The 26653-nt window shown below is 50.9% G+C and overlaps 3 protein-coding genes across 3 annotated transcripts in view; 1 reads left to right on the top strand and 2 right to left on the bottom strand.

Moving 5' to 3' along the window:
• Positions 1-2248, top strand: part of LOC107111707 (olfactory receptor 2D2-like) — a 13737-nt gene extending 11489 nt beyond the window's left edge. Inside the window, exon 2 of the mRNA XM_015412720.1 lies at positions 2050-2248. Within this exon, the coding sequence (XP_015268206.1) occupies positions 2050-2248 (199 nt within the window). The remainder of the gene's footprint in view (positions 1-2049) is intronic.
• A 1170-nt stretch (positions 2249-3418) lies between these two features.
• LOC107111706 (ubiquitin carboxyl-terminal hydrolase CYLD-like) lies at positions 3419-15543 on the bottom strand. Its single transcript, XM_015412719.1, has 8 exons — positions 15422-15543; positions 13860-13951; positions 11842-11905; positions 9183-9315; positions 6663-6771; positions 6257-6375; positions 4435-4651; positions 3419-4146 (listed from the first exon to the last, which is right to left on the bottom strand). The coding sequence occupies exons 1-8, from the start codon at positions 15541-15543 to the stop codon at positions 3962-3964; spliced, it is 1041 nt and encodes a 346-aa protein (XP_015268205.1). The 3' UTR covers positions 3419-3961.
• Positions 15544-15686: 143 nt separating this feature from the next.
• LOC107111705 (ubiquitin carboxyl-terminal hydrolase CYLD-like) lies at positions 15687-24617 on the bottom strand. Its single transcript, XM_015412718.1, has 7 exons — positions 24186-24617; positions 22856-23185; positions 21967-22072; positions 18764-19134; positions 17197-17365; positions 15889-16033; positions 15687-15696 (listed from the first exon to the last, which is right to left on the bottom strand). The coding sequence occupies exons 1-7, from the start codon at positions 24615-24617 to the stop codon at positions 15687-15689; spliced, it is 1563 nt and encodes a 520-aa protein (XP_015268204.1).
• Between the last annotated feature and the right edge of the window lie 2036 nt (positions 24618-26653).

The following is a 26653-nucleotide window of genomic DNA, read 5'->3' as shown; positions in this document are numbered from 1 at the left end:
TGACACCTGTTCTTCAGCCAAGTCGTCCTTCCAACAGCAGCAGCAGCAACAGGAAACGTGCAGGCTGGAGCTCTAGAAAAGCCCTGTTGCCCTGCAGGCAGCAGAGCGAGAACCAGGGGAAGCGGGGGAGGGGCTGGCTCCTCCCTCCAAGCAGGGACCGAGCATGAAATCATTTGCACGGCCTTTCCTCCGAAGCAAGCGGGAAGAGCAAGTCAGTCCCGGCTAACCACCACCACCACCACCACCACCACGGAAGAAGACTATTCTATTGTTTTATTGTTTGCAAAACTTTGCATCCCGCCCTTCTGCCTTTACGAGGGCCGACGAGGGAGCCAACCATTTAAAACATACACGATAAAAAAATATATACGTATTTTAAAACCGTAAAGATCAACCTGGCTCAAACATACACCGTTGAAACAATTAAACAGCTTAAGATATGTACAGAGCATAAAAACAGCCATTAAAACACTGGCTGGGAAGGAGGGTTCATTGCGGGAACGACAAACAAAACGAGTCTTCACTCACTGGCGGAAGACGGCAACAGGAGGAGACAGAGGAGCGTCCCTGGGGAGGGAGTTCCAGCATCTGCCGGGTTGCCGCCGGCCTAACCATGGTAGCCAGGGCATGCAAAAGCAAAACCTCCGAAAAGGATCATAGCAGTCAGGTGGATTCATAAGAGAGTAAGGAAAAGGTAAAGGTTTCCCTTGCTCGAAAGCCAGTCGAATCCGACTCTAGGGTTGCGGTGCTCATCTCCGTTTCCAAGCCGAAGAGCCAGCGCTGTCCGAAGACGTTTCTGTGGCCATGTGGCCGGCATGACTAAACACCAAGGCGCACGGAACGCTGTTCCCTTCCCACCGAAGTGGTACCTATTTATCTACTTGCAATTTCATGCTTTCGAACTGCTAGGTTGGCAGGAGCTGGGGCCAGAGACGGGAGCTCACTCCATCATGCGGCACCCGGGTCTCGAACTGCTGAACTACTGACCTTCCACAGCCTGCAGTTCAGCGTCTTAACCACTTGAGCCACCGCAGCTCTTTCATAAGAGAGTAGATGGTCCCAAACCACATAGGGGTTTGAAGGGCAAGACCAGCACCAATTGACGTTTCCAAACACCTTTCAAGGGCGACCCCCAAGTAGAGCGCATTGCAGTAATCTGATCTAGATGTGACGAGCAAATCATATCAAAGCTCCACCAGTAAGAATGAACAACTATAACCCTATTGAAAGCAATACAGCGCTGTCGTCAAATACAACACCAGTACCAAGGAGCTCACAAACATTACAAGCGTCCAGTGGCCGACTGACCAAATAGAATGTAGTTGAGCAATCAAACTAACCAATAGCTGGGACATCCTCTACACTTGGGAACAATATAGGGTTGCCAACTCCATCTTCGCTGGGAGCAGGGGGCTCCCGGCCGGCATCGGGGCTGTGCGCGCGCGCCGCGTGCGCGTCACCTGGAAGTGATGTGGGCACGCTGGGCACACTGGGGGCGGGGCCACGGCCATACAAGGGAAAACCATAGAGTTTTCCCTTGTATGGCCGTGGCCCCGCCCCCAGTGTGCCCAGCGTGCCTACGTCACTTCCGGGTGATGCACACGTGGCGCGCGCGCACAGCCTCGATTCCGACGCATCGGAAATCGGGGCTTCAAAGCAGGGGATTCCCCGCCCCCCGCCCACATTTGGCAGCCCTAGAACAATAACATTCAAAATTACAATAACAACGCAGAGTAATTACATTCAGAGACAACAGTAACAATGAGGAGTAAATACATCCAGAGGTAACAGGAACAGCGATACAAGGTCCCGGTATAGTTATCTGGTCAGTTGGCAACTGGACACTTGTAAATTTTGTGAGTTCACTGGTACTGGTGTTGTATTTGACTACAGCGTTGTACTGTTTTCAATAGGGTAATATCTGTGGATTCTTAACGGGCGGAACTTTGATATGATTTGGGAGTCTCTGAGATGCAGCCCATTTTCAGAGTTTAACATATTTGGTTAGAACGGCTCTCTGACTCCGTTGTCCTTTGCTGTTTTTTGCAGCCCTGGATGTAGCCAGAGCACGCACCACAGCAGCCACAACGCCTCCACCCAGGAAAGGCCTCAGCTGGCTAACCAGTGGAAGCTGGTGAAAGGCATGCTTGATCACAGTTTAACCAGCAGTAGGCCTGGGTCCAACGGCACCCCCGGGCTACGCACCTGCTCCATAAAGGGGAACCGCAACCCCATCCCGAACAGATGACACATCAAAACCCAGGTCAGACCTTCCGCCCACCTGTAGCACTCCCAGGTTGGGAGTATGCTTCAGTTTATTGGCCCACATCCCTTCCAAACTGGCTCCAGGCACCGGTCCATGGCTCCTACAGCCTCCCCGGGATGAGCTGGAAGCATGAGAGAGAGCGGAGTGCCACCCGCATATTGAGGACAACCCAGTCCCAATTTCCGGGTGACCTCAGAGGGGGTTTCACTTAGATGTTAAAGAGCACAGGGGACGTGCCTCCCAATCTCAGCCCAGACAGGTGGTCCAGAAGGGTACCATGGTTGATGGTATCAGAAGCTGCTGAGAGGTCCCAGAGGACCAACCAAGTCCCATGCCGTCTCTCCATCTCATGGCACAAGTCCTCTACCAGGGCCACCGAGCCCTACGGCCAGATCTAAACCCAGACTGGGAGGGGTCCCAGCGAGAGCAGACTATGGGGAATTTCAGACAGGCGCTATGTCCCGGTAGGGAACCGATTCTCAACCGGGTTGTGGTCTGTCATTTCAGACAGAACCCGGTTAGGAATCGGTTCCCTACCGGGATCTAAGTGGCATTTCAGACACAGAAGCCTCTCTTCCGTATAGGAACCGGGAGGGAAGCGATTTACCTGTCAACCGCTTCTGAGGAGTCTCCCGTTCCCTCTCCCGGTTCCGATACGCTTCTTTCCTGCCTTTTTTCGCCCGCACAGGATTTTTTTTTTTTTGAACGTTCGGCTTATAGCGATATATCGCTATACCGGAACCTCTAAGGAGTCGCATTCCAATGGGATCGTTATTGCGACCATTTGAGGTTCTGGTATAGCGATATATCAATATATCGCTATAAGCCGAACCTTAAAAAAAAAAAAAACCGATCGCCCGCGCGGGAAGAAAACGGCGGGAAAACGAAGCGGTGCGTGTGTGAAACGCCGAACCGCTTGTGAATCGGCTCCTTTCCGGTAGGGGCAAGCCGTGTGTGAAACGGCAGCCCTGTACCGGTTCATCTGGAAACGGAAGACTCCCGGTTTGAAACCGGGAGAAAACTGGTAATGTGAAATTCCCCATTATTAACACACAACTGTCATTCTCTTCCACCTGCCAAATGTTTCCCCTTCCCCCCCCCCCCCCCGTGCCTACCACCGATCCATATGGAACTGGGATGGAGAGGAACAGATAGGACAGAATCTCAGGTGGCACGGACGTCACGGAAACGGCGCCACAGAAATCCATCCTCGCAAGGGTCGCCAGCCCCATGGGAGGGCCTGGGGTTCTTCCTGGAATGACAACTGGTCCCCAGCCGCCGGAAATCAATTCTCCTGTAGGAAGCGGCCGCTTTGGAGGGCGGACTCGAGGACATCACATACCTGTGAGCTCCCTCCCCTCCCCAAACTCTGCCCTCCGCCCCCAAATCGCCAGGAATTTCCCAGACTACACCTGGCCACCCTAATCCTCACTAACACAGCTGCAGGGCAGACAATCACGGCTGGGATTATTTCAATCGAGTCAGGGTTCCCACCAAAAGTAGAAATAGGTTCTATCTGTGGTTGTTGCCTACATCTCCAGGGCCGCTCGCCGGGTCGGGCCTGTGCCGCTTATCCCGGCTGCTCTGGCTAAAGATCTGCGTCCTGCTACACGCCGATGGCAGGGTTCCCTCCGGGCCTCCAGAGCCATGACCTGAAGGCTTTGGCGAAAATCCTTGTGCTCTTCAGCAAGGAGCTTATTTGTACAGACCGAGGGAAGGGCTGTGGTAGAAGCACATGTAGGCATCGCAGAGCAGGCGGCGGGCACAGGGGGGCAAGGACTTGGGGTCCAGGCCCTGCAGCTCCGTAGGGGACATTTCCAAGTAGTCCGCCACCTCCAAACAGGCCGTAATGCGAGGGATATTAAAGCCGTTGAGACCACCTGGAACAGAGAGGAATGCAGGGGAGAGGTTAGGAGGAACAGAAGAGGAGAATGAAACTTGAAGACTCCGAGACAGCAAAGCGAAGAGGAAAAGAAATACACGAGATAAGCAAAATACAGAAAATATAGAATAGACGAGGAGGCGAGAGAGAGAAAAGGAGGACTGGAAGAAGTCAAAGGACGGACACACGGGTAAGTTCATCAGCCCCTGAAGAGTTCCGCCCCCAGGGGTCGCACTTCCTGTTCCTCACAGGAAGAGTCTCTGGCATTCTCCTTGTGACTGCTTACCCTCTCGGTCAGCCATGCTGTCAAAGAAGAGCCACTGGTGGATACCAGAGCCATGGTGGGTAAAGGCCACATAGTGGCTGGTCTCAATGCAGAGGACGGCAAAGAGTTGCATGGTCTGGCGGGGGATGACGTCGGGTAGACGGCCCAAGCGGGACAGCTCCTCGGGCAGATGCAGCGGGCGGGGCTGGTGAGAGCGCCGGCTGCGGTGCTTGTGAACCTGCAAAGGCAAGCCAATTGCCGCAACAATAACAGGGGGGAGGAGGAAGAAGAGGAGTCCATGCTCAGTGGTGGAGTGCCAGCTTTGTATGGAGACTTGGGTCCAATCCCCCGGCATCTCCAGTTGAAAGGATCAGGTAGCAAGTGGCATGAAAGGCCTCTAACTCGAGTCGCCGAAGAAGAAGCTGCTGCCAGTCGAATATTGAGCGTGACAGAGCAAAAGTCTAACTCAGTGGGAGGCAACTTCATCTATTCCTGAACAAACCGGGGGAGACCACAGGCATCTCGTTCCTCTGAAAAGCTGCCTGGTTTTTCTAGCCCCACCATCACCACCACTACCAGTGTTCCCTCTAAGCTCAGTTAGTGTGAGCTAGCTCAGTTTTTTAACCTCCAGCTCACACATTTTTGTCTCCACTCAGGAAGGATGTGGCTCCAGAGCAAACTGATTTATGCCGTCGCCAAATCGCTCACTCAGAACTTTCATGCCAGTAGCTCACGAAGTAGAATTTTTGCTCACAGGACTCCACAGCTTAGAGGGAGCATTGACCACCACCACCCTGCCCCTTGCAGGAAAACAAAGCAGGCCGGCCTGAGGAAGTCTCACTCATCTGTCAATTCCAGGGGTGGGATTCAAGGGAGGTCCGGGTGGACCCAGGTGACCTAGTTATTATCATCTTGCAGGCTCGTTTTAACCTTTTGTGTTTAGCAATCAGAAAACAGAAATGTGCAATGTTCCCTCTAAGCTGTGGAGTCTTGTGAGCAAGAATCCCACTTTGTGAACTACTGGCATTAAAGATGGGAACGGGCGATTTGGCTACGGAATAAATGAGTTTGCTCTGGAGCCCTCCTTCCTGAGCGAAGACAAAAACGTGTGAGCCGCAGACTAAAAAACTGTGAGATAGCTCACACTAAGGAGCTGCGGTGGCTCAAGTGGTTAAGACGCTGAACTGCAGGCTGTGGGAGGTCGGTAGTTCAGCAGTTCGAGACCCGGGTGTGCCGCATGACGGAGTGAGCTCCTGTCTCTGGCCCCAGCTCCTGCCAACCTAGCAGTTCGAAAGCAAGAAATTGCAAGTAGATACATAGGTAACACTTCGGTGGGAAGGAAACAGCATTCCGTGTGCCTTGGTGTTTAGTCATGCCGGCCACATGACCACGGAAACGTCTTCGGACAGCGCTGGCTCTTCGGCTTGGAAACGGAGATGAGCACCGCAACCCTAGAGTCGGATTCGACTGGCTTTCGAGCCAGGGAACCTTTACCTTTAGCTCACACTAACTCAGTTTAGAGGGGACACTGGAACTATGTAGACACTTCTGGGTTTCAAAGTCTTATTTCAAAACATTTAACATTTGCATTTTAAAAATGAAATATTCTTGTTTAGTGCATAGGACACGGATTACTAATCTGATCATGGTGACTCTATGATAGACTATGGGAAAGGCTTCCTCTCTGGGGGTCTACCTTCTCTGTACATAGTCACATGACTAGGGTCTGGCTCTAATGGACCCATTTTGCATATCACACATAAGGTGCCCTCCTCGATGGAAGAAGTCGAAGCCACTGGTCGTGGGGGGTCTCACCCACTGAGAAACCCACCCACCGACGTACCTGCTGGCTGCACATCCTGCAGAACTGTTTGATGTGTCCAAAGCCAAAGCTGTGATCCCCGTAGCAATCCAGACACTCCATCACAGCCAGCCCTTGACAGATACAGCACTCCCGAGGGGCTGCAAGATGGATCGATCAGACACATTCCAGTCAGTCAAATAAACAAGAGTCTCAGCAACCAAAGACACCAAATGCTTTTAGAGCCGTGAGTCTAACATGGAAGCAGTCTTGCCGTGCTCTGTCCAAAGGCACCATTCTGAAAAATGTCACTCTACCCCCTAGGAAAGAGAAGTGGGCTGTGCACAGGACTGATTGGCCAGTGCCCAGTGTCCTCACCAAGAAATCCGCCCTCTTTCTCCTCAAATCCCCGGGACACTTTTGTACCACCTTCAAACTCTTTCCTTACCGTCTTCCAGAAGGTCAGTGAGGTCAAGTTCCAGGCTGGGCTGAATGGTGCGGAAGGCCTTGAAGTTCTTCCCATTCCGGGGCATCTGCAGGATCAGACAGGAGGGGGCCTGGCAGGGAACGAGGGGGTGGGGTAGAAAGGATGGGCTGCTGTTGATGGACACGTTGGGGGCACTCACACCCTGCTCCACTGAGCTGCCACAAAAACCATGTGTTGGGTTTTGCAAGTGTCATCCCGTCAGTCATGAAAGGGTTAAGCTAAAGTGTCTGTAGGTTAAATGTTAGCTAGTTAGCTTAGAACCAATTAGGTGTCAATTAGACTCTCCCTGCCAGGGAGGGAGAGGTATCAGTCTTAATGAGGTGACCTTAAGACTGACTATTGGCTCATCAATATATCGGTAGATGGTACATGCTATTCTGCACGTATACCGGGGTGGAGCTTTGGGAGGGGGACTACCTCTCCTTTGTTCTTTAGAGTCAGAGTAGAAGAAGACAAGACGGAGCTGGAACTGGAAAGATGAGTTAAACTGTTATTGTTTTTCTTCCTATGCGGTGGCTCAAGTGGTTAAGACGCTGAACTGCAGGCTGTGGAAGGTCGGTAGTTCAGCAGTTCGAGACCCGAGTGTGCCGCATGACGGAGTGAGCTCCCGTCTCTAGTTCCAGCTCCTGCCAACCTAGCAGTTCGAAAGCAAGAAATTGCAAGCAGATAAATAGGGACCACTTCAATGGGAAGGGAACAGCGTTCTGTGCGCCTTGGTGTTTAGTCATGCCGGCCACATGACCACGGAAATGTCTCCGGACAGCGCTGGCTCTTCGGCTTGGAAACGGAGATGAGCACCGCAACCCTAGAGTCGGACTCGACTGGCTTTCGAGCAAGGGAACCTTTACCTTTTACCTAACCCTTCCCTAATTCTTTTAGTAGACTTTTCATTAGGTAAACACACACGTCTCTGTGATCCATTATTTCCGCTGTGCTTTAAGCACTCTGCTAAGTATCCTACACCCCCATGGAGTCAGATCTGGCAGATCCATTCCATTAATAGTGGACCTTCCATTGTTGTAAGAGCCTTGCCAACCCCGCGGACTGCAGGACGGAGCAAGTAAAGAAGAGATTGGATTTATACCCCGCCTGTCACGGCTCCTGTGGAGTGCGAGCAAGCGGCCCCTGCGGAGTGCGAGCAAGCGGCCCCAGCAGAGGATCTAAGTGCTGCTGGGGATGAGCTCCAGATGCCGGAAACTCCAGCACCTGACAGAACTGAGCTTACAGAGGCTACCCCAGCAACAGCTGAGGCAGAAGCACGCCCGGTCAGTTCTCCTCCTGAGTCGCCTCCACCGGTATCCTGTTTGAGAGAACAGTGCCGACGGGATAGGGCAGCCCTGTGGCGAGAGGCACACATGCACAGCAGGCGCTCATTCAGCCCCGAGTACTAGCAGGAGCCGGGACTCGCTTGGGATGCATTAATTGCCAGCTTATGGGCTATTTAACTCTCGCACTCACGACGACAAATCGTGCCAGCAACTAGTCCTTTTGGGACGAAGCTCTTTACCTCCTTGCTCGTGTTCCTGACTCCGGGTTCCTGTCTGGATTCCCTCGGCTCTTTGACTTCGGCGCTTTGACCCTGCACCTCGAACCTTTGACTTCGTGGCTCTTGACTCTTTTGGACTCTGGCTTTCTGACGATTCTAACGGTTTGTTGCTTTGAACTTGGTTTCCCGGGTTGGTTTGCTTGCCTGGCTCTTGATTTTGGACTGTACCTTGACCACCCTGCTCTCGCCTTGTGTTTTGGACTCGTTTTCCCAGCTGGCTTGCGTGACTGGCTCCCGAGCTCGGACTGTATCCTGACTGCCTCGCCCCTGCCCAGCCCCGCATCGTGACACCGCCCTTCACTACCCAAGGGAGTCTCAGAGCGGTTTACAAACTCCTTTCCCTCCCCCACCCACAACAGACACCCTGTGAGGTAAGTGGGGCTGAGAGAGCTCGGACAGAAACTGCTCTTTTTCAAGAACAGCTCTTATCAGAACTACGGCTTGCCCAAGGTCATCCAGCCAGGTGCAAGTGGAGGAGTGGGGAATCAAACCCGGTTCTCCCAGATTAGAGTCCGCGCACTTAACAACTACACCAAACTGCAGGGTGTGGGCAAAATGAGCTGCGGTGGCTCAAGTGGTTAAGATGCTGAACTGCAGGCTGTGGAAGGTCAGTAGCTCAGCAGTTCGAGACCCGGGTTGCCGCATGACGGAGTGAGCTCCCGTCTCTAGTTCCAGCTCCTGCCAACCTAGCAGTTCGAAAGCAAGAAATTGCAAGTAGATAAATAGGGACCGCTTTGGTGGGAAGGTCACAGCGTTCCGTGCGCCTTGGTGTTTAGTCATGCCAGCCACGTGACCACGGAAACGTCTTCGGACAGCGCTGGCTCTTCGGCTTGGAAACGGAGATGAGCACCGCAACCCTAGAGTTGGACTTGACTGGCTTTCGAGCAAGGGAACCTTTTCCTTTACCTTACCATCCATCTGGATCTGGCTCTCACCTCTGTGAACTTGAGGTCCGCAGTGACAAGTGACCCTTCCAGCAGCTGCTGAACAGTAGGCACCGCTTGGGTCGGGTGCCCCTCGGTGAAGATCTGGTAGAAAATGCAGCCATGGGGGTCCTTACCAGCCGAGCTTGATGGGAATGGGAGAGAACAGGATGAGAAGGGGAGACGCTACTATGAACGGGGGCTGCGGGGAATGGAAGGAAAGTAGACTGTGAACAGAGGGGGATAAGAGAAGACGAGAGTTATAGCCATTGGGAGCCACAAATTGTTATTTTTCCCCCCTTCCCCATTTAGGTTAATACCACCTCCACCCACATAAGCATTTTGGAATATAAGCCACTGCACAATGGACAAGATAGTGGGTAGAAATACACCGAGTTAAGACAACGGTGAGGGGCATTTTAAGCAGGTCTACTCAGAATCCGGCTCCACTCAATGCAATAACTCTGTTCAGTGGGGCTTGCTTCCAGAAAAGTGTCCTTAGGATGGAATTGTTAGTGTATTAAGTTTACTTCATTTTAAAAAAAAAACCCAATAAAACCTAAGTTCGTAGTCCTCAAGGCCATAAAGCTGGGTTTGAAAGGATATAAATTCCTAATGAGATCTCAGAAGCCCAGACAAAGCAGCATAAGATTCTCAGTAAGGTGGCAGGTGGCCACCTTCTCCCCACCCGTCCCCCTAATTAGCCTGGTGTATAACTTCTAGACAGTTTGATTTTAGCACAGAATCACACATAGCCAGGGGTCATTTCGTAGAAAAAGAGGTGCAGGAGCTCATTAGCATAACTCATGCGCATAACTCATTTGCATATGCCACACCCCCTGACATCACCGGAAGTGTGTCAGAAGGCAACACCTACCGCTTAGGCTCCACTGGACTGTTTTGGATGGCTAGCTATTGGGGGAGGGGAGGAACCTGCAGATCTGTCCTCGCAGAGGAGGGAGAGAGCTTGTACCTGAATAAAACTTGGGTCTTAAAGGTGCCACTGGACTGTTTTGGGCTGGGGGGGCTCTGCAACTTACCTGGCTGCTTCTTGCTCTGACTGAGGGCTGCTGGGAGCAGGGGGTGGGGCTTGTTGCATGTGCTTGCCCCCTGGGCTCTTTACTGCCAGAGCTCCGCAGGAAATGACCCCTGCACATAGCCGTGTTTATATGGCATGGCTTTACGGTAAACCTGCTGGCAAGGATCTACTCTTTAATGATTTGCTTCCTTATTAAACAGGGATGAGCCGTCAGACCTTAGCTAGTCAAAATCCAAGCTGAATACATCCCATTCTTGAATAGCCTTAGTATAACTCACCTGACCTGAGGAAAAATAACAGCGGCATTGGGTAATATTTGGAAACATTCAGATTTGTCCCTTACTCTGCCAGATGGCTGTCTGGCTTAGAGTTCAAGAAGGAGGGAGAGGGGAGAAAGTGACTTGGCAAATATGTGACCAATAGGGACATTTTCTACTTGACGGAACCTGCCTCCCAAATGGACTGTGGTGATTGGTGATTGGTAAGTCATAGAGAGGGCTTTGATTTGGTTCTATAAAAGCACAGCGGCTCCAGCTTGCTTGCTGTTCTTTTCTCCTTTGGGCTAAACCCTGCTCAGCTTGGGGGGAAAACATCTTCCCTGCTTATTTATTTAGGGAATTGATAGGCCGTCACTCCAGAGACCTGTTCTGTGTGGCTCACAAAGTAAAATGTAAAAGTAAAGGTTCCCTTGCTCGAAAGCCAGTAGAATCCGACTCTAGGGTTGCGGTGCTCATCTCCATTTCAAAGCTGAAGAGCCAGCGCTGTCCGAAGACGTTTCCGTGGTCATCTGGCCGGCAGGACTAAACGCCAAGGCGCACGGAACGCTGTTCCCTTCCCACCGGAGTGGTACCTATTTATCTACTTGCAATTTCTTGCTTTCAAACTGCTAGGTTGGCAGGAGCTGGAACTAGAGACGGGAGCTCACAAAATCACAAAAAATAACTTTTCCATTATCTACACATTTCTGTCTGTACAAATAAGCCGGTATTGCAATACTGGGCGGTGTGTCTGTGTGTGTGCGGCCTGGGTGACTCCATCTTTGTCACATGCTGGTGCTTAAGTTGCCCTGAGTCTTGTGAGAGGACAGTATTAGCCGCTCTCAGGGGAACTTTCTCTCTCTCGTGCTTGTTATCTTCAAAGCCTGGGTTGTTTCCTCCTCCCACTGGATGCCAGGTGCGAGATGGGCTGGCTCATCCAAGTGTTTGGGATAGCTTAATCTATCTTTGACTCATAGCCAGCATTTAGCATCCAACATGGGTAGCTTTAGTCAGGCCTGTGGTCTCAACGTCTGGCTAAGTTTTGCTGTGCGTGCATGTGCGCTCAGGGCCCAGCTGACAGAAGCTGAGCCTACATCTTCTGTAACTCTGATGCGTTATTAAAGATCTCCTTATAAGTAAAATGGGATCTCTCATATCATTTGTTGGGGAATTTCGGAGAACTTATGGAGCCCCTGCCAGGGTCCATAGCTGACGGTAGGAAACATGAATGCCCTGTTTCTGGTGATTCTGAAAGCGCCTTACCAGCAAGGCATCCTAAAAGTAATTTCTGAGGGAAATGGGGCAGAAACAGACTGGCACAACAGAGATGAAAAGTGGCCTCTTCTTCTTCCCTTGCAGCTTGAGGGTCACTCACCGAATCTGGAAGAGTGGGTCCATTTTCAGGACTCGGAACAACAGGGTGAGGAATTCTTCTGGGTCTGTGGTAAGAAAGAAACAAGGCCATGGCACTAGAGGAGGAAAGGCCCTGCCCAGTCCTCACCAATACCCAGGGGTCGTTTAGTAGAAAAAGAGCTAGGGGAACTCATTAGCATAACTCATTAGCATATGCCACACCCCCTGACATCACCGGAAGTGTGTCATAAGGCCACACACCCCGCCCCCAACGGTCCCAGCCGCCTCTGCCGACCCATGAGGGGCCCGGCGGTGGACCTGCAAGGCCGGCGGGAGTGCAAGGAAGCCCCGCGAAGGCCCTCCCTGGCCCCAGGCAGGCAGGGGTGGGGAGAGGCAGGGAGGAAGCAACTTACCCTCCCTCTTCTCCTGCCTCCTCCTGGCTGAATGAGGGCCGAAAGCAGGGCAGCCGGAAGCAGGGGCGGGGCTTCGTCATGTGCCCCGCCCCCCGTACCTCACCCGGGGGAACTGCGATCCCCCACAATCCCCCCCGAAATGACCTCTGCCAATACCTCTCCTTCAAACATACCCACCACCCCAATCCCCCACTTTCCACATCCTAGCTCCTCATTCCCTTTACAGCTCTATCACCCGCAAGGGCTGATATAATCCATTGAGGAATCGTGTCCTTTATTAACATTACTTGTGTTTTGCTGGTAGGGTTGCCATCTCCAGATAGGGAACTTCCTGGAGATTTGTGGGCAGGGTTTGGGGATGGGAGGGGGCTCTGCGGGGATGTGATGCCATAGAGGCTTCCCTCAGAAGCTGCCATTTTCTCCGGGAGACGTGATCTCTGTAGCCTGGAGACCAGGCATAGTCCCAGGAGAATGCTAGGCCCCGACTGGAGTTTGGTAGCCCTACTCGCTATTCAACCAAAATGGGCTTTCAAAAATATCTATCCATACTTTTTATTATCTTACCCTTCCCTCCCAGTTGCTCAGGGCTGCTGAGCATTTTGCCCTCACAAGAATCTTGCGAAGTAAATTAGGCTGAGAGAAAGCGACAGGCCCAGGGCCTCCGAATGAGCTTCAGGGCTGAATGGGGATTGTGCTGCCCCCAGCCAGCGTTAATTTATTATTTATTTATTTATTTATTATTATTATTTATTATTTAGATTTTTATCCCGCCCTCCCCGCAGGCTCTTTAAGAGTAGTTGCACCTTTAAGAATAGTTGCGCCTGGGAATTGGAGTCCACAGTTAGGGGTCCCAGAATGGGCTTGCCAAGTCCCCCCGGGGGGCGGGGAAACGCCCGCCCGAGAGGCCCGTTACCTGCCGCCGGCGGATCGGGCCCCGGGGGAAACCCCACCCCCAAAGCACGCGACGTGCCCGGCATCAGCATGTCACCCGGAAGTGACGCAGTCGCGTCGGGCGCGTTGGGGGCAGGGCCGCGGTCATCCGAGGGAAAACTCTTATGGCCCCGCCCCCGGTGTGCCCGACGTGGTCGCGTCACTTCCGGGTGACGTAATTGCGGCGCGCGCACGGACTCCTGGAGCAGCACTGGAGTCCCCCGCTCTGCATGCAGTAAGGACTTGGCAACCCTATCCCAGAAGCTTCCCTCCGACTGGCTCATTAAGAGTAATTTCCTGAGCTCAGAGGCGCAAAGATACTAGCTGCTACAGGAATGATATATATATTTAAAACCACTATACAAATCCAGTACAACCGTTTGTTTGTTTTTCAACCGGAGCTGAATGCAGGCATGATGGAGGGGCCTAGTTGATTCCTACCCTGCTCTGGCAGCTCCATCAGCAGCAGTTGGGATATGTTGGGATATGTTGGGATAGGCTTTGTATCTTAAGTTGAGTGCTGAATTTCAGAAATATATTAGACCTGAATCCCTTTGCTGGAGGAAGGCACGATGACGGTTAAACAAATTTGACTTTCGGTTCCTCTTATTTCTTCTTCCTTTGTACAGCTGCCCAAACTCTTCTCTCTCTCACTATCTCACTCGCACGCACGCATGGACACATACTTTTCACCCACCTTTCTCTTCACTGGTGAAGCCTGAAGAATGCCCGGCAGTTTCCAGGATTTTCCGCAGAGCCATGACTTTGGTAGCACAGACATAGCCGTTCCTGCCCAGAGAGAAGGAAAAAAAACAACAGCAACTGCACCACCTCCAGATTTACCTCTGAAATGTTTTCTGGGGGAACCATTCCGGTCTCAGAAGGAAAGTAACCATCGCGAGCAGCTCATCCTTTATCTATATACTAATAGCCAAGTGTCCTCAGTGTGTGCGGATACTTATTTCGGCAAATTGGGGGCACATGAAGGCTCAACAGAAATCCCTGCACACTTGAGGCATTACTTTAAAAGGTAAAGGTTCCCTTGCTCGAAAGCCAGTCGAATCCGACTCTAGGGCTGCGGTGCTCATCTCCGTTTCAAAGCCGAAGAGCCAGCGCTGTCCGAAGACGTTTCCGTGGTCATGTGGCCGGCATGACTAAACACCAAGGCGCACGGAACGCTGTTCCCTTCCCACTGAAGTGGTACCTATTTATCTACTTGCAATTTCTTGCTTTAGGACTGCTAGGTTGGCAGGAGCTGGAACTAGAGACGGGAGCTCACTCCGTCATGCGGCACACTTGCGTCTCGAACTGTTGAACTACCGACCTTCCACAGCCTGCAGTTCAGCGTCTTAACCACTTGAGCCACCGCAGCTCCTTAGGCATTACTTAGGTGTGCAGAAAAATCTAACATGTTTTTTTTAAAAAATATACGGAGATACTTAAATCCCACAAAAACTGAAACTGTGTTCTCGCGCATGCGTGGAAAATGGACTTGCCATTTGGAACTGAGGCAGGGCAGAGCTTGCTACTAGCCGCTGCGAGGGAGCCGGGGGAGCCTTGGCGGGTGGGCAGCTGGGATCCAAGCAGGGCTGGTGGGTGGGTGGCTTGGGAGCCATGCAGGGCTTGCCACCATTGCTCCTGGACTCACCTGCAGCTGCCTCCCCCTCTTCACTGAGGACCCCCTCCTGCTTTGCAGGCTGTGGGGCATACACCCCCGCAAGTATCGCGGGTCCTGCTTCTTGTCATATATATTAGTAAAACATATCAGTGCATGCAAATTTGCTCATTTTACACACACACACACACACACACACACACACACACACTGTTTTGATGTGAAAATTCTGGAGTGACTTTAAAGAAAAATGACATTATTAGAAGTTACCTTTTACCACTCGGGATCAGTGTTCCCTCTAAGCTGAGTTCGTGTGAGCTAGCTCACAGTTTTGTAGCTTCCGGCTCACACCTTTTTGTCTCAGCTCAGGAAGGAGGGCTCCAGAGCAAACTCATTGATGCAGCAGCCAAATCGCTCGCTCACAACGTGAAGGCCAGTCGCTCACAAAGTAGAATTTTTGCTCACAACCCTCCACAGCTTAGAGGGAGCATTGCTCGGGATCCTACATTCAAACTGGTTTCCTGTGCTCACCTGACGCCTGTCGGTGCCTTGCTTTAGCACAAAGGTTCCATACATTGACGTTTCAGGGCTATATTTCGCTCCTGGAGGAAAACAGGGAATGTTCTACAATGCCAGAAACTCACTTGCGCAAAGGGTTGACTATCTCTGTCCTCAGCAGATCCCGTGTCTCGGTGTAAGACTCTGCATCGTTCTTGTCCGCCGGACGGAGCAGCATTGAATCCAGTACCGAGGAGAAAGTGAACATACTAACAGCAAAAGAGAGGGACGCATATTTACATCTGTATCCAGTTCTGAAGGAAGAGTAGCATTAGTGGGTGAAGGGAATCTAAGGGGAGACAACCGAGCTCTAACTGCAGGGACACATTTTCTGTGGCCGCTTTTGATGTGCTATGGATACCTGTGGGGGTTTTGCACAAGGTGGGGTTAAAGAGAACAGCCACTGAGAACCTGCTGGATGCTACAAGAGCCTGCAATATCTAGCAGGCACTCCAGAAGACAAACCTAGGATAGGAACTTACACCTGGATATCTCGTGACCAAGCAAGTTGCCCATCCCAGCGGTTGCCCATCCCACCACAGCTTGCACCCACCAGAAAAGCGTGGCATCCAGATAACAGGAATTGCAGTGTCCCTGGATTCCTTTCTTCCATCCCAAGAGATGCTCTATGTCACGATCACCCAGTGGCGGTGGTGGAGTGTCCTCTTCTACTTTCGCACTGGCATACACGTGGAAATCTGGGGAGAGAAAGGTGAAAGGAGACGCAGATGAAGGGTTTGAGCTCTCCTTGATCCAAACCCAGGGGAAACCAGTTTTATTGTTCTACCTAACCCCATCTGCCCAGAGTCAGCAGGGAATATATACAGCAAATACAGTGCCTGCCCATCCCTCCAAGGAGCTCAGGATAGCATGCCCGGCTCCCAATTTGCCGTTACAACATCCTTGTAAGGTAGACCGTACTGAGCAGTGTCATGGGTCAGCCTCAGCCTGAGACAAGCGCTACTGAGGATTGCTGAGGAGAAAGGAATTCCTCAGGTGAAGAGGAGCCTGGTGTAGCTAATCCTGAGCCTAGGGGAATCAGAGAGCTACAGACCACTCAAGGCTCACCGCCAAGAGGCACCACCCAGCCACGATGCAGTGAGACTCAGCTGATTAAAACCAGTCCATCAGGCTCACCTCCACCCTTTGAGCACTGGAGACAGAAGCTTAGAAGGGAGCTGCAAGCAAGGAGGCAGAGTGCCCGTCTCCTGGCCCGTCGCCAGCTGCTTCCTGATGACAACCTGGAGTAGTTGTAGCAGTACTTCCAAGCTGCTGGCTGCTAACAAGGGCTTGTTAGGAAGCGCCTATGAAACCCAGTGCTGGGAACCTGCATGTTGTGGAAGCAACAAGTCACCAACCTCTTGACTCGGTGACCACAGCTCTGAACCCTGCTCTGTTCCTGTGACCCTTGGATCGGCTCTGGACGGTGACTCTGGATCCTTCCTCCCTGCACTCATGGATGACCTCAGACTGTTGGACCTTGCTTCCTGTGTAACACTTTGAACTGGACTCTGTTGGGTAATGGACCTCTGGACTGGACTTTGATTCTGATTCTGGAGTTTGGCTTGGACTGACCCCAGACTCTGACAAGCATCATGAAGATCTGAACATGTCTCCCGCTTCCTGATCCCACCCTCTAGACCACAGAGGCTCTCAAATCAAGTACACAGTCCAGCCTTAACAGTGACTTAGTCGAGTTCCTGGAACTACATGCAGGAATCCTCCATGCTCAAGGATACATTCTGCTTTCTGGATCACGGTGACGCTTCTGGGATCCCCCCATCGCGCAGTTCAAGAATCACCGACTAGACAAACCAAGTAGGCCTCAAGTTCTCACCGCCCTCCTACGTTTGTGCCGTACCCAACGAATTGCACCGCAAAACGGGATTCTCCAGATTCTGCTCCATGCCGAAACGGGAGTCGGGCCGACAGTGACGCAACTTGACAAAGAGGGCCTTGTTGGGTGGGCAGCGGAAGTAGCGGGTCCCTCTGTACTGTCCATCTGTGCAGCCTGAAGATAGCGGCTCCTCCTAAGCGTACAAAGCAGATATAAGAACGAAAGAAGAGCCCTGCTGGATCAGACCAATGGTCCATCTATAGTCCAGCATCCTATCTAACACGGTGGCCAACCAGTTCCTCTGGATGGCCAACAACAGGGCAGAGAGGCTGAGACCTTCTGCTGATGTTGCCTCCTGACTCTGGGATTCAGAGGCTTACTGCCTCTGAACGTGGAGGTTCCCCTCAGTCGACAAGGCTAGCAGCCACTGATAAGACCCATCCCCCACGAATCTATCGAATCCCCTTTTAAAACTGTTTATTCCCGTGGCCATCACAACATCCTCTGGCAGTGAATCTCACATTTCAGTCAGAGAGCCAGTTTGGTGTAGTGGTTAAGTGTGCGGACTCTAATCTGGGAGAACCGGGTTTGATTCCCTACTCCTCCACTTGCACCTGGCTGGATGGCCTTGGGCATCTCCGTAGCTCTGATAAGAGCTGTCCTTGAAAAAGAGCCGTTTGTGTCAGAGCTCTCTCAGCCCCACCTCCCTCACAGGGTGTCTGTTGTGGGGAGGGGAAGGGAAAGGAGTTTGTAAGCCACTCTGAGACACCCCTCGGTAGTGAAGGGTGGGGTATAAATCCAATCTCTTCTTCTTCTTCTCCGTGTAAAGTAGCACTTCCTTTTGCCCCTCCTGAACCTACTGCCCAGCAGCTCCATTGAATGCCCTCAAGTTCTAGCATTTCGATAGAAGGAGAAACATTTCTCTTTGTCGGCTCTCTCCACCCCATGTACAACATTATAAACCTCTATCACGTCCCCCCCCCCAGTCGTCTCTTTTCTAAACATAGACTCTTCAGTCTTTCCCCATAGGGAAGGGGCTCCCAGCCCCATAACCTCGCATCACACTCATCCCACATTTTCAGTCTCAGCCCCGATTTCCCAAGACGCGTGGCATTTCCGAGGGCGTGCTCGTTCTTCGCTCGGTGACTGCAGGAAGAGACATCTCGCCTGTCGTGAGCGAGCCAGCCCACCGACCCTAAAGCAGCAGTCAGAACTTTCAGGTCACCTCCACAACATAAAAGTTTTTCCAGTGGAGTCCGTTTCTGCAGTCATCAAGTCATTAAAAAAAAAAACCCAAGTCTCTTTTGAGTTCTGATGTTCCCTCTAAGCTGTGGAGTCCTGTGAGCAAAAATTCTACTTCGTGAGCTACCGGAATTAAAGTGGTGAGCCAGCCATTTGGCTACTGCATAAATTGGTTTGCTCTGGAGCCATCCCTGCCTGAGCTAAGGCAAAAATGTGTGAGCCAGAGGCTAAAAAACTGTGAGCTAGCTCACGCTAACTCAGCTTAGAGGGAACCGTGGTTCTGACAATACCGGGAAAAACACAAAGGCGGGTAAGGTGTGTTCTGTCCCCGCCCTCTCATTGTCCTTACCAGCTCCAGACCGGCAATAGTTTCCTCCGTGTCAGGTAGATCCCCAATCCAGCGGATCACCCCGTAGATTGGTGGATCGTTAACTTCCACCATGGAGTTGATCTCCAGGAGATGGTGGTCGTATCGGTCATCCTCTTCCCCCTCATCGTCTTCACCTGCCTCCTGCTCCTCCTGGTTCCTCTCAGCGACTCTAAGTGTCCGTTTCAGCTTCTCCGAGCCAAGGGGAGGGAACAGGGACAGAGATTCCTTGGGTGAACACCCCTCCATCCTTGGTGGGTACCGGATGGATGATGGGGATGGGCAATCAAAAAAGGCCGAGATAGGTGGGGACGAATTGCTGTCCAAGGCCTCGGGGCTTCTGTTTGGCTCTTCTGGAGAGGGTGAAAAGATAATGAGGTGAACTTATCGCCATGTTTTCATCTTGCCTTTCCCTCCAAGGAGCTCAGGGTGGCGTATGGGACTCTGCCCCTTCAATTTCCCCTCTCACAACAACCTTGTGAGGCAGCATAGGCTGAGAGGTGGTGACCAGTGTTCACTCTAAGCTGAGTTGGTGTGAGCTAGCTCACAGTTTTTTAGCCTCCGGCTCACACATTTTTGCCTTAGCTCAGGCAGGATGGGGCTCCAGGGCAAACTAATTGATGCAGCAGCCAAATCGCTGGCTCACAACTTTAATGCCGGCAGCTCACAAAGTAGAAATTTTTGCTCACAAGACTCCACAGCTTAGAGGGAACATTGGTGGTGACTGGACAAGATCACCCCGTGAGCTCCGTGCCTGTACTGAGATCAGAACCCGGATCGCTTGATATCAATCGGACACCCTTCTTCATTAAACCATGCCAACCCTGTGATGTGTATCAACCCCCACAAGTATCCCGTTTGGCAGTCAGGAGACTTATGAGTTTTTTTGTTTTTTTAAAAAAAATAAGAGCAAGTTCCTGGGTCCTGAGGACCGATCCCATGCATGGGCAACATCTGATCCAATGTCATAGGCTAAGAGGGGTGGGGTGGGATTGGCAGTGGCTGGAAGGAAGGGTTGCAGGTCCCAGAGCTTTGCCATGAGTAGCAGAAGCACGAAAGAGAAACCAAACAAACATGCAGAGTTTATGCCGGGGGGGGGGGGTTGGTTCTTAAACCAGTTTGGTGTAGTGGTTAAGTGCGCGGACTCTAATCTGGGAGAACTGGGTTTGCTTCCCCACTCCTCCACTTGCACCTGGCTGGATGACCTTGGGAAAGCCGTAGTTCTGATAAGAGCTGTTCTCGAAAAAGAGCAGTTTCTGTCAAGAGCTCTCTCAGCCCCACCTCCCTCACAGGGGAGGGGAAGGGAAGGGAGTTTGTAAGCCGCTCTGAGACACCTTTGGGGAGTGAAGGGAGGGGGATAAATCCAATCTCTTCTTCTCTTCTTCTTCTTCTAAACTTTTTGATCCAGGACCCACTTTGAAACTTACTGTATTCTTCGGGATTCACTTGCAAACTCACTCCGTACTATGTGTCCCCCCCTTGCAAAATCACACACAAGAATCCCACTTCACTGAATACTTGCCAAGATTATATTTTATTCCCCAGTTTTAGTAAATATATGGCCTTACTAAGCAACAAGCTGTATTTCTTTTCTTTTCGGTATTCTTTATATGTGCGTGTGTGTGCGCACCTGGAAGTCATGGCAACCTCTGGAGACTGACCCCTACCGGGGGCCTGGAGGATATTCAGAGAGGTGGCTGAATAAAGCCTGCCTCCGCCTCCCGCCTCTAGTATTCCTCGGAGGTCTCCCATCCAAGTACTTGCTAGAGTCGACCCTGCTTAGCTTCCAAGATCTGACCAGATCGGGCTTGCCTGGGCTTTCCAAATCAGGACGTAACTAGAGATGTGAAGGCCCGGAAAAAACCCCCAAAAAATCGGGAAAAAAATTGTTTTTTTTCCATTTTTTCCCTGAAGCCTTTTTTGTTTTTTTTCTGAAAAATTGGAAAAATTGAAAAAAAATTGATTATGGAATGTTTTATTTTAACATGATGAATAAAATATTTTAAGACAAGGTGTTCAAATATTTTCCAAATCATTTCTAGGGTATCAGATTGATCTAATTTCTGTGCACTGAGGACAAGCAAGTCCTAGGTTACAAACTGAACTCTCCAATGCAAGAACAAGATGCATTTCTTCCTTTAGGAGGTGCTATGGTCAAAAGAAAATAAAAAGGTTTCAGTTTTGTTTTTGCATGTGGGTGGGTATTCTGTTTGTAATCATTGTTTGGATACACTATATTTTTAATATGCTAGTTGTGATAATTTCATGCCAAGTAAAAATGTCCATGGTCATATTTTATGTTCCTAAAGTAACAGAATGACTTTCAATCTAGAAAAGTCAAACGAAATGCTAATGTAGCATTTTTTTCAATTTTTCCAAAAATTTCCGTTTCCCCCTGAAAAAAACTGGAAAAAACCTGGGTTTTTGTCCGAGCTTCAAAATTTCTGGAAATTTTACATCTCTAGGTGTAACAAGCTGTATTTCAAGGCCATTTTGGACATTATTGCAGAGATAAACCCAACCTGGCCACAGACTCCTCGAGTGTCTCCTGTGCCATCTCAGCCTATTCCCTCCCCTGGCCTCGTGACTCACCTGTGAGAGAGTCATCAGCCCCTGTTGGGTCCTATCCCACACTTCGAGCACCATCAGATGATGCACCTTATAAGATTCATTTGCAGCCTAACTATATACAACCCTACCAAGGCCTTATTATTGGCTGGACAGCGGCATAACACCACAAAACAGTGATGGCATTGGCTACGGCAGAATAACAATCACAATGCTCCAGAAGCACTGGGGAGACGGGCAATGCAGAAATCAGCATCGCGTGAGGTTGCGATATTGCTTCCAGGTTCGTTCCTGGAAGGGATATCACAGTACCACATGGTGCTCTAGGCGTCACCTTAATCTCTGTAGTTCTACCATAGAGATTTGGGAAATTCCTAGAGTGTCAAACAATGCCATGATATCACTTCCAGGTATAACACGGAAGTGCCATTGTACAATGCCTGTCTTCCCTCTACAGTTTACTCCCACTGCTTAATTGAGCAGCAGTGGGAGCGTGGGTGCCAGGGCAGGAAATTGCCCACCAGAGCACTTAAGCAGGAAAAGCCACCACAATAGTGTATTCTTATACACAATGCAAACCCAGTTGGTCTCCTCTCGTCAGATACTAGGGGACTTACCTTTTTGTACTTTAGAAATCGGCAAGAGAATCCCATACTCTGGCGCTGGGATATGGCAGAGCTTGTGTTCTTTCAAATAACCATCCCAGGAGCCGACTGGCTTGTCCTAGGAGAAGTTTTAAACATATCAATAGTTGCTTTTGGGGCAAGGAGGTGGTAATAACGTTGCATTCAAATAGTAAAGGAAGCAGTTGTCAAGCTAAAACAACGATAGACCAAAATCCTCCCTGGTGGTCAGGTGACACCAGAGAGCCAATCCCGTGCCACTACCTGCTATATAATTCCAAGACCCAACCACCACCCTCTCTCAGTCACTAATTCGTCCATGAACGGATGCTTGCAGGCTCTCTTTCAGATTTCCTCTGTCCTCATTGCTAGTATCTGATGCGTAACCATCTGCAGAACTGGATCATTGCATGGAATTTAGCAAACAGAAATGTTGTCCTCAACTCTTTCAGCTTAAAAAAAAAAAGATAAAAAAGCAACATAAAACCATGTTTCTAGCCCTCATCATTTGACAGTCCCCACTTCATCTTCAGAAGGACATTTCTTCAGACACTGTCTTGGCGGGTCAGTGAAAAGAATTCCTTGACCCCGGGTTCAAGTGGTACATTTTGTCGCCCCCAGATCCCAACGTGCACGTTAATAAGGCACTTTGCGCATGTTCAGATATGACAACTGATTATTTTGCATCAAAAACAACAACAAATCTCCCTTCGGAAGACTTAACAGACGGATTACATTTTACCATCTAGCACATTTTTAATCTCCTCCCTTCTTCCGGGGAGCTCAAGACCAGCAAGCTGTGATAGGGGGTCCCCTCCAACCCGAACCCCCCTTCGGGGTGCCCCTGAGCATAAGATGAAGGAGGAAATCGGCCGCCTCTTACCAGGTGTATACCCACAAACACCCCGACCTCGGTTTTCTTGGGCAAGTAGTTGCAGTACACCACAGTACCCGTCGGGGTGCTGTCTTCCATCTTGAAGAAAACACGGTCCCCAATCTCCAGCTGGGGAGATGACAAGGGATCCCCGGATGTCAGCTGGATCCTCGTGCATTCCCGGGCAGTGCCCCTTGGAGGCGCTGGAGGGCTGCCCTTCGCCAAGTCGTCCGGCTCAATACGGTTGACAGGCACAAAGACCCCGCAGTTCTCTCGGCAGGAAAAGAACTTCTGACCTTTGAAGGAGCCGTCGGTGAAGCCTTTCCCAGCGGCGGAACCCTGGGGGGGTGGCAGAGACAGAAAAAAGGTGTGCAAGGTTGAGGGGGAGTGGTTACGGTTGTAACATGTAAACTTTTGGCCATTCTGTGGCAGAAGAAGAAGAATAAGAGAAGAAGAGATTGGATTTATACCCCGCCCTTCACTAGCCAAAGGTGTCTCAGAGCGGCTTACAAATTCCATTCCCTTCCCCTCCCCACAAAAAACACCCTGCGAGGTAGGTTGGCCTGAGAGGGCTCTGACAGAAACTGCTCTTTTTCAAGAACAGCTCTGACAGAACTATGGCTTGCCCAAGGTCATCCAGCAGGTGCAAGTGGAGGAGTGGGGAATCAAAGCAGGTTCTCCCAGATTAGAGTCCGCGCACTGAACCACGACACCAAACTGGCAGGGAGTTTCTCAAGTCAGGTATGCATTGTGTAGAGCAGGGGTCCCGGACATTTTTGATCCTGTGGACACGTTTAGAATTCTGACACAGGGTAGTGGTGGGTGCCACTACAAAATAGCTGCCGAAGAGCCAGCGCTGTCCGAAGACAGTCATGTTTCCGTGGTCATGTGGCCGACATGACTAAACACCAAGGCGCACGGAACGCTGTGACCTTCCCACCGAAGTGGTACCTATTTATCGACTTGCAATGTCTTGCTTTCGAACTGCTAGGTTGGCAGGAGCTGGAACTAGAGACGGGAGCTCACTCCATCATGCAGCACACTTGGGTCTCGAACTGCTGAACTTGCTGTTAAACTGATCACCATCCCCACTCTAACTGACATTTAATGCCCCCCCGTGAAGCACCACTAACTTCAAGAGGATGTGCACCAATCTTTTTGGCATGCCAAGGACCAGAAACCTGAGATTTATTTTTTTTTAAAGACAAAGAAATCATTTCATCCTGAAACTCCCACTGAACGTTAGGAACTGTCTTTTCTCGCAAACAGCCGCGCCGTTAACAGACTGACTGGAGAATCGTATCTCCCCCCCCACCCCCCATTTGCGCCATTGACTTACCACCAGCTCCACCCCAAAGATGATGCTCGTATCACGCTTGTTCTTCTCCGTGGGCCCCCGGTATCGGACAACGCCTTGAACTTTCTGCCTGGAGGAGGAAGTGATCTGGACCCGAACTGGGTCCCCGCTCTGGAGGGAACTGAGCCTCCGCATCAGCCGTTCCTGTCTGAAAAGTTCCAGGCGCTCCTCTCCGTTGGTCACAGCCTCCAAGAGCTCAGCGTGGGTGCCGCTCAGTTCCTGGACAGCTGAAGAAGAGGAGACTCGGACCACGTTTCCGGTGTCCAAGACCTTCGCCCAGAAATGCCCCTCTGAGGAGGCCCGGCGGGCATCTTCCTGACGCAGGAGGCTGCCTTTCGAGACCTTCACCTCCCCACCTGACTTGGCTTCCCCTGAAAAGCTTCTCACAGCTATGAAATGCCGAGGAGGCTTCATCGCCGTCGTCCAGAGGAGCCAACTCACAGGAAGCGAGAGAAAGAAAAGACCCCCTCGACCTCTGGAGGAAGACCGAACCCGCTCACGAGCAAACTGGCCGGAGCGGAAAAGGACAGGCTGTAGGGGGGGAAAAGAAATCTCATTGTTGGTTTCTCTTCTCCCAACTGGGAAGTATAGTGGCTGGACCAGAGGCAGAGGGACCCGAGTTCAAGTCTCCCTTTGGCCGTGAAGCTCATTCAGGCCAGACCAAAAGACCCAACCACCGAACTGAATGCGGCATCACGAAGGTTGAGCAGAAACGATATAAAAAACAAACGAGACAAAATAAATCCACTTGTTATATGGCGCACTTAAAATGCAATTTTAAAAACAATATGTCCCTCAACAAGCATTACGTCCCTCAAAGAGCATTACGCTCAGCTGATGACAACCATCTAGTGGTCCCGGGCCCGAAAACCATCTGACTGTCCGTGACTAGAGACAGGGCCTTTTCCGCCCTGGCCCCGACCTGATGGAACTCTCTCCCTAGTGAGACCCGGGCCCTGAGGGATCTGAAACAATTCCGCAGGGCCTGTAAGACAGAGATGTTCCACCACCAGGCATATGGGCAGGGATAGGGACAGCTAAGAGCACCGACTACTATTCTCGTGGTTCTGTTCCCTCTCATTTGTCCTTTTGACTGTTACCATCTGCAGTGCTTTGATTTTATTAAGCACCACTCTTGATAGTTAAATGTTTATTTATTATGATGTACCCAGCCCTGAGCCCTGCTGGGCAGGGAAGGGCGAATGACAAATCAAACGTAAAAATCAAACGTATAAATAAATAAAAACATAGTCCTCAAGTTTAGCCTTTAGAATGAAAGCCACCCGACTGGGTAGTCCTCAACGTACAACATATGGTACAAGTAAGTATCTCAGAGATGATGATACACAAACCAGACCACAGTAAACAAGACCAGACACATTTCAACCTTGTGGTCACAAATACACACCTACACACCAAGAACAAGTGTTGACGGAATTAGCCAGACCAGGTATGAATTGATTCATGCACATTTTATTCCCTCTGGCCAAACGGTGACATTAAGATTATGGATCTCATTCCGTGATTTTCATGCTCACATATTAAAAAATGTAAGATTCTAAATTATATCGACCTAATCTTGGCAGTTCACTCCCTCCTGGTTGTGTACGCACCCACCAAGAATCTGACACAAGGCCGAAATGCATTTGAAAGCCACCCGACTGGGTAGTCCTCAACGTACAACATATGGTACAAGTAAGTATCTCAGAGATGATGATACACAAACCAGACCACAGTAAACAAGACCAGACACATTTCAACCTTGTGGTCACAAATACACACCTACACACCAAGAACAAGTGTTGACGGAATTAGCCAGACCAGGTATGAATTGATTCATGCACATTTTATTCCCTCTGGCCAAACAGTGACATTAAGAAGATTACGGATCTCATTCCGTGGTTTCCATGCTCACATACAAAAAAAATGTAAGATTCTAAATGATATCGGCCTAATCTTGGCAGTTCGCTCCCTTCTGGTTGCGTACGCACCCACCAAGAATCTGGCACAAGGCCGAAACACATTTGGTCTTGTTTACTGTCACTTTATTTGTGGACTATCCGTTTTGAGAGATCCTCACTAGGCTTGCCAAGTCCCCCTGGGGGGCGGGGAAACCCCCGCCCCAGAGGCCCGTTCCCCGCCGGCGGCGGATTGGGCCCCGGGGGGAACCCCACCTCGGATAATTGTGGCCCCGCCCCAGCATGCCCGGCGTGGTCGCGTCGCTTCCGAGTGATGTGGATGCGGTGCGCGCGCACTCCAGCCGCCAGCCAGGAGTCCCCTGCTGCGGCGAAAATCAGACTTGGCAACCCTAATCCTCACTGAGTCTGGTTTACTGTGGTCTTGTTGGTATATCATAAACTCTGACATACATATTTGTACTATATATAGGGACTACGCAGCCTGGGGGCTTTCAGTCTAAGAGCCAGGGGTCATTTCATAGAAAAAGAGGT

The sequence above is a fragment of the Gekko japonicus genome, unplaced genomic scaffold (genome assembly GCF_001447785.1).
Source record: "Gekko japonicus isolate JY-2015 unplaced genomic scaffold, Gekko_japonicus_V1.1 scaffold669, whole genome shotgun sequence".
Lineage (NCBI taxonomy): Eukaryota > Metazoa > Chordata > Lepidosauria > Squamata > Gekkonidae > Gekko > Gekko japonicus.
This window is presented reverse-complemented; position numbering and strand designations above follow the sequence as displayed.

Coding starts and splice junctions, on each gene's coding strand:
- LOC107111706 (XM_015412719.1), bottom strand. CDS start 15,543: ATGTTCACTTTCTCCTCGGTACTGGATTCAATGCTGCTCCGTCCGGCG. Junction 9,316..11,841: donor GACCCACTCTTCCAGATTCG/GTGAGTGACCCT, acceptor ATTCCCATCAAG/CTCGGCTGGTAAGGACCCCC. Junction 4,652..6,256: donor GCAGGATGTGCAGCCAGCAG/GTACGTCGGTGG, acceptor TTGCCTTTGCAG/GTTCACAAGCACCGCAGCCG.
- LOC107111705 (XM_015412718.1), bottom strand. CDS start 24,617: ATGAAGCCTCCTCGGCATTTCATAGCTGTGAGAAGCTTTTCAGGGGAA. Junction 19,135..21,966: donor GATTTCTAAAGTACAAAAAG/GTAAGTCCCCTA, acceptor CACCCTCTCCAG/AAGAGCCAAACAGAAGCCCC. Junction 16,034..17,196: donor TTTGCGGTGCAATTCGTTGG/GTACGGCACAAA, acceptor TTCTCTCCCCAG/ATTTCCACGTGTATGCCAGT.